This window comes from Neovison vison, chromosome 1, assembly GCF_020171115.1.
Source record: "Neovison vison isolate M4711 chromosome 1, ASM_NN_V1, whole genome shotgun sequence".
NCBI lineage: Eukaryota > Metazoa > Chordata > Mammalia > Carnivora > Mustelidae > Neogale > Neogale vison.
The window spans coordinates 2,709,084-2,716,234 of record NC_058091.1 but is presented as its reverse complement, the minus strand read 5'-3'; the positions used below and the strand labels follow the sequence as shown (position 1 = coordinate 2,716,234).

Below are 7,151 nucleotides of genomic sequence, written 5' to 3'. Positions count from 1 at the left end.
GCGCACAGCCCCACAGCGCGGGGCGCAACCCCAGCCACTGCCAAGCCTCCCCCTGCACAGCCCCTCCCGCCACCGGGTCCCCTCGCCAAAGACCCCGTCAGGAGCTCTGGGACAGGAGTTCACACCGAACCAAGCACAGGACAGGGAAAAGAGAGAGGGAGGGAAATTCCAACCTTGAAAAGGTTAGGTTACCGTCCAGCTGGAGCCCTTCTGACCAGCGGGGCAAATCTCTTCGCCTCCATGTCCTTGTGTATAGAAACACAAAAGAGGGACTATTTTTTTTTTCTTATTTTAGTAAAAATGTCTTTTCTTACTTCTTCATGCTTCCCAAAGTTGTGTGTGTGTGTGTGTGTGTGTGTGTGTGTACACGAACACCTTAGTAGTAGGAGGGAATTGAGATCTCATCTTACCGTCACACATAAATGATCTTAAAAAGCACCCAAAATCATGGACCGTGTTATGGACTGATTGACATCACCCCAAAGTCCACCCGTTGAAGCCCTAAGCCCCAGTGTGACTGTATTTGGAGCCGAAACCTTAGGAAAAGGGGATCGGGGCGGGCCCTGATCCTGTAGGACCGGTGTCCTTACAGGAAGGGGAGGAGACCCCGGAGCCCTCTCTCCGCTGTGTGCAGAGGTCAGGCCATGTGAGCACACGGTGGGGAGGCAGCCGTCTGTGTGCGGAAGGGAGGTCTCGCCAGATGCGGAATTTGCTAGCACGTTGACTTTGGACTTCGAGCCTCCAGAACTGTGAGAACAAACATGCCTACTGAGACCCCGGTCTGTCTACGGTGGCCTGAGCGGACGCCACGGACCCACTGGTGTCCTGAAGAACAAGCCAGGGTAAGTGAGACCAAGTGAGACTGGGCCAAGCTCCCAGCAGACGGTCTGCTAAATCGCGCCGTTTCACAGGTGGGTTCGTTCCGTGGGTGGGGGGACGGCGTCCCCTCGCTTTGGTCTCGGGTGCCTCCCACCCAGCAGGAACCCGCGGAGATCTGCTGAGCAGGTGAGGGAGTATTCTGGGCCCACTGGAGGACTATCCTGCTACTTTAGCAGGATATTCTGGAAATATCCCGTTCAGTTGGCGTGTAAAATCAGGGAGTCGTGAGGAATATGCACCCCTTGGAGATGGTTTTCGGCGTCCGGCCGGGTGCCGTGGTCGTCCCCGGACCCGCTCCCCCTCTGGTAACGCTGTGGGGTAGAGCCGTGGAATGCGAAACAGGGGGCGGCAGGGACTCTGGGACAGGAGGGTCAGACGCACGCCCTCCAGAAGCGGGGTGCCGCGTGTTGCCAGCGCCACGGTTCTCCTGGGCTCTCCGGGCCAAGTCAGAACAGCGACCTTTCACGATTTGGGTCACCATGTCACACTCTCCATCCCGTGACTAACATGCGGCTGGGAAAGGGGTTTGGCCCCTAGAAAAGGAGATTCTGATATTGACATTTGGGGTCTTTTATGACAAAACACAATCGGTAAGATCCCTGCGGACTTACTTCCCAGGACTTCACCCTTTAGAGCAGCGGTTCCCAAACCCAGGTGCACACGAACTCCTGCGGACCCCCCTCAGGTCTCCTGAATTCGGGTCTCTTGGTTTGGGGTCCAGATCATCTGTATCCTGAAATCTTTCCTCAGTATGTCAGACGTGGTGGTTCTCACAGGCCCTAAGATGCTGAGGCTCCCCAGGCCGCTTAAGGGTCTTGGTCTTCCCTTCTGATGCGGGAAGTGCCGGGAGACAGAACCCCCGCAAGTACAGGCTAAGAGTATAAAGGGGTCTTTGAGACCCAAAAGTTCAGGAATTCATATATGATTTTCTAGAGTTTTCAGCCAGTACTTGATGAACTAAAACTACTTCCTAAAGATTCTCTACCCTTTTTTGCAGGTTCCCACAGAACCCACATCCACAAGGGGATGTGGGGAAAGGATGTGGGGAAAATATGCAACAGGGTATTCTCCGCTGGCTTTTATCAAGAACAAGTATCTGTGGGAAGAACACCCTTGCGTCTTCTAGAAACTGCACTGAAGGACGTTCCCGCTGAGTTGTATGCAAATATATACACGACACAAAAATCATTTTCTCCAAGTGGAAGTTTGTCTCTTGTAAGGAGTTAGTGTTCTCGTCAAAGGATATTGAAATTATCTGACTTACTATTTTTAATGTTGTCTTGGCTACCAGCTCTGGGGTAAAATTTGTATTTGGGACATAAATACTAAATAATTTTGAAATTAGAAGGTAAAGTACAACAGACACGTATCTTTCCTCAGGGAAATCAAAGTGTAGACCCCATCACAGGTATGCACTAAACAGAGAGGAAAACCTCAGAATACTGTAATCAAGGTGGGTTTTGATTTTGTACAGGTAAGTCGAGAAGAATGTCTTATGAGTGGTGAGGGGATTTTGAGCTGGTAATAGCTCCAGCTGACCTCGCTGCTGCCAGCAGGGCTTGTCCCCAGCGCTCTACACACATCGCATCATAATCCTTCCCAGCATCTGCCCCGTCATCTTACCCCCATGTTAGGGAAGACGGAGACGTTTAATGAGACACGGCTGACACAGGGCAACCATGGTATGGAAATTCTGTCTTTGACCTTTAACGTGGAGAGGGACGTTCTCCTGGACCAGACTGGAGAGCTGCCCACTCTCCAAGCTGGGCATGAGGCTCCCGTCCCAGGCCGCGGGGCCAGCAGCTGTAACTGGACCAGGTGGGGCTTGTCTGAACGGGGCCCCTCCAAGCAGCCCGCCGGGGACAATGGCGTCTGCGCGCCACGGGCGACGCACAAGTGTTCTCATGGCTCCCTCTGCACAGATCCGGTGCAGGACTCGCTTTGGCTGAAATTTCCACACCGAGAAACACAGGAACAAAAGTACGACTTCGGAGTAAGTTTAATATGAGCAGGTCCTGAAGAGCCACCCGGCAGAACTGGGCACTTTCAGGGAAACCACGAACCTAAAGGTTCTGACCCTTGCCATCCCCTTTTCCCAGACACAATGGAGGTCGACATAAAAACCTGTCTTATAGTGCTGGGGTTTTGCCTCAATGTGTGGAATGAGGTCACACACGCCCAGTCTCTAGAACGTTACACGCCTTCTGCTTGCCCCGTGGTGTTCGATGTCTCTCACCCCCTCCCTGAAGGCTCTGCCTCCGCACTGGGGCCCCCTGCCCGCAGCCCCCTGCCCCCTGCTGCAGGACAGCGTGGCCCCGGAGACCCTGAGGGTAATACCACCACTTCCACAGAGAACATGTTCCCAACCGTCTTCCTCCGTGGACACCTTTTATGGCTTTTCCTCTCTGCGTACCCAAATATTCCAAAGGCAAACCTCATTTCCCAGGAGATACCAGCCTTCCCGGAAATCAAACAGTCCTCACCACTGCTCACGCCGACCCCTCAGCCTCCCATCGGTGCCACCTACCAGGAAGAAATCACTTTCCGCAGTAAGAAGGGGCCCGGGAGTGTGCCCGGCATGCACTTCCTAACACAGACGCAGACCATGTTGTCCTGTGCTACGGACGTCTGGGGAGCGATTTGGGAAAGAGCTTGCATGGGGCTTGCGATGGGAAGCAAGGCTAGGTATCACAGCCAGACAGCTTCTCTTTCTTTCTTTGTGGTTTTTTTTTTAAAAGATTATTTATTTATTTATTTATGAGAGAGAGAGAGAGAGAGCATGAGGGAGAGGGAGAAGCAGGCTCCCGGCTGAGCAAGGAGCCCGATGCGGGGCTCGCTCCCAGGACCCTGAGATCACGACATGAGCCGAAGGCAGACACTTCACCGACGGAGTCACCCAGTCGTCCCCCACAGCTTTATTACAGACCCCGGAGGGGGAGCAGCAGCCAGGGGAGACCACTCACCCCAAATCCGAACACTGCAGGGATCTCTTCCTGACCAGTTTTCAAGTTGTTCCTCAGAAAGAAAACACGAGGCATTGAATTTCTCTTTTATTTGAACATCAAGAAAGTGCAGCACGGGGACTCAGACAACTTCTCAAAATGTCAGTAAGGTCACGAAGAGACGTCGTGGGTCGCGTGTAGAACCTTTGCTCCTGCTGAGGGTCGTCAAACAGACAACCATAAACGTCCCACTCATCTGAGCTGACAGTGAAGAAAGAGGCACCAAAAACGCTTCAACAGATGCCACGGGGAGAAAGTTCAGTGTCCCACAGCAGCCAGCTGAGAGGTGGAGACGGGGACCCAGAGGAGGAGGGGGGAGAGGGCAGGGAGACAAAGAAGTAACAGGGACACACAGAGCCACCGTGTGCTGTGACGGTAACAGGATCCAGGCCCCCCCCCACACACACACGGGCAGACACGGAAAGATGCTTGCAAAAGTTGATTACTCTGGGACAGTCCTTACAGTGTTACTGCAAGGAGTGGAAGGCTCAGGTCTCGGGGACTGAGCGCCCCCGGAGCCAGAGGGCGCCCTGTGTGCCCTGACCTCACTCCGAGCCCGCGGGCACTGTCAGCCAGCGCCCCGCCTCCGACACAGTGTCCACGGGACACATCGCGCCCCCCAGGCCAGAGTGCCCCCTGCACACCCCCTCCCCCGGTGTATTAACACATTCATCTTAAATAAAGGACAATCGAGCTCTTGGCATTCAAGCGGAGTCAGGCCACACGAGCGAGTCAGTGCGAGGCGTTGTTCGGGGCCGACCTCGTCCGGTGGAACTAAATGCTCCACGTTTGACTAGACGGTGCCGAGAGACAGACACTAGAGCAAACATCACAAGAAAAATATAAAATTAGGTTTTTAAAAATGTAAGCCTTCAATACAAGATGTAATTAAGACTTGGCACATTAAAGTCCAACAAGATAAACACCAGCCACTTAGTAACTTTTACAAAATAAGTCGGAGTGGAGATAACAGGTTCCTCGTCCGTGACCAGCCTTATCTGATGATGACGCGCAGAGGAAACGTCGAGAAATCAGCCTGGAGTTAGCGGGGAAGGCTACGGCCGGCTCCTAAATAAAGTTTTACCCTTTATTCAGATAATAAGTAGAAACTTTTTTAGATCACTCTACACCACCATACGCCCGCGTTACTGATCTTTACACAGTGATTAAAAGTACTGGAAACATACCCACGTGCCCCACACCCCAGCCACCGGCTCCCACTTCCTCCCCTCAGTAAATTGCTTCTCTGACCCGGAACATTCTGTTGTTCTAGGCTGGCCCCCGGCGCTTTGCCCGTCCCCCGCTCCCTGGGCTCGGCCGTTCTTTCAGCTGCGCGGAGCCCCTCTGAGCAGCACTTCAAGTAAAATCCGTGAGTCCGAGCAGAGGCTGAGCCTGGCTCCTGCTCACATCTCGGGCCTTTACACGCTGTCCCTGCTGCTGTGCCTCTGGAGACACGTGTGTGTGCGTGCGTGTGTGTGAGTCCCGAGTGCGAGGCCAGCGTGAGGCGGTGAGGCTGAGAGAGACTGTGGGAGCTCACGAGTGAGTGTTAACGGGTGTGGGAGCGTGTGAACGAGGGGCAAGTGTGCACAGGCTTGCACTGCGGGCAGGACAGGGGCCTGGATGAGACCTCAGTGTGGACAGAGCCCTTCCCATGCCAGCCCCACTCACCCGCTGGGGTCGCTGCCGGCTTTCCCAGTTGGAAAGTTAGGTTAACTTGAGTTTCCAAGCTTTCCCGACCCTGCACATGTTTTCTACTTTGGAGAAACAAAAGCATAAATGCAGCAAAATCTTAAACCCGGTTCTGCGGCAGACAGCCACCGTCTGTGCCCCTCCTGCCGCGGACACCGGCTCCTCCGACTGGGGCACCCAGCGCCCAGCCAGAGGGTCTCTGGGATATACAGGAGTCCTAGGGGTGGGAGACCAGAGGCATTTCCCCTGTGGCTTATCCTCTACCAGCTGAGCCCCAGGGCATTTGGAGGAGCGAGGGGGAGGCCGGAATGCTGCAGAAGGCCAGCTCGGGGAGAGCCATGGGTGCAGGAGACGGAAAGGGGAGGCTGTCCCGGCTGAGGGTGGGGAGAGCCTGGACTGGAGGACAGCGGAAGGGGCTGGGGAGGTCTGGCGAGCCCGTGCCTTACGCTGGCGCTTCGGGCTCCCAGGAGCCAGGAGGTGAGCTGCGGGGGCCGACGAGGCCGCGCGGGCCCCAGCAGGGCGCCGGGGGGCGGGGGAGCGGCGAGTCCACGAAGCCTGCTGTGGGCACCGGGGATGCTGCTCTTGCTCGCGGGGGCCGAGGGGCGGCGGGCGGGGGCGGTGTCCGTGGCTCCGGCGCGCCCCCTTCCCCCGGCTCAGAGCGTGCTCAGGTGCGGCAGCGTGTCCAGGGGCCCCGAGCGGTGGCGCGCGGCGGCCGCCTTCTCCACGCCGCGCAGCCACTCCGTGCACTTGCGGACCAGGCCCTCGTCCGGCCCCGGGGCCTCCTCCTCGTCCTCCACGTCGTCGTACTTGGGCCGCTCGTTCAGCAGCGACACGGGCAGCGCGGGCCGCGGGCCGGGGGCCTGCAGGCTGCCGGGGGGCGGCCGGCGGCGGCCGGGGCCCGCGGGCCGGGCGCAGGGGCAGGGGCCGAGCGGGCGCCCGGCGGCGGCCGAGGGCGAGGGCAGCGGGCGGCAGGGCCGCGCCAGCAGCGGCTTGTCCAGGTGGCGCCGCTGGAGCAGCAGGACGGCCTCGGGGGTCAGGCTGAGCGAGACGCGCACGGCGGCGGCGGGCCCTGCGGCTCCCGCGGGGCTGGGGCCGGGGCGCCCGGGCCTGGCCGGGGCGCGCGGAGGGGCCGGGCCGGGGGCGCGCCGGGCCGGCGGCCTCTTCAGGGTGGTCGAGGGCCAGGAGCCGGACAGCAGCCCCTCGGGCCGCTCCGGGGGTCTCCTCCTCTCCGCGGCGGCGGGCGGCGAGGGCGCGGGCGGGGCTCCGGGGGGCGCCACGGGCCTGCGGGGGGCGCCGGGCCTCGGGGGCGGGGCTCGCGCGGCCGGGACCCCCGGGGTCCGGGCGGGCGCCCGCGGCGACGTGGGCGGGAACGGCATGGTGCGGCCCAGCCGGCGGGTCATCGGCGCCCTGGAAGGAGACGGGCGGCTCTCGGTCAGCGGAGCGCGGGGACCCGGGGCGCCCCCGCGGGTGGCCGGGCCCGGCGCCGCGTGCTCCCGCCGCACCCACCTGCGTCCGGCCGCGGCATCCCCGGCTCGCTCACGTGCCGGCGCGCCCACCCGGGGCCGGTCCGCCGAAGCACCC

General features: G+C 59.1%; 1 protein-coding gene across 1 annotated transcript; it reads right to left on the bottom strand.

The window, feature by feature from the left end:
* Nucleotides 1-6,223: 6,223 nt before the first annotated feature.
* PRR18 (proline rich 18) lies at nucleotides 6,224-6,946 on the bottom strand. Its single transcript, XM_044234744.1, has one exon. It carries the CDS (start codon nucleotides 6,944-6,946, stop codon nucleotides 6,224-6,226), a length of 723 nt encoding a protein of 240 aa, XP_044090679.1.
* Nucleotides 6,947-7,151: the final 205 nt, after the last annotated feature.

Bases quoted from the DNA above. Each gene is read 5' to 3' on its own strand.
- PRR18 (XM_044234744.1), bottom strand. From the start codon at position 6,946: ATGCCGTTCCCGCCCACGTCGCCGCGGGCGCCCGCCCGGACCCCGGGG.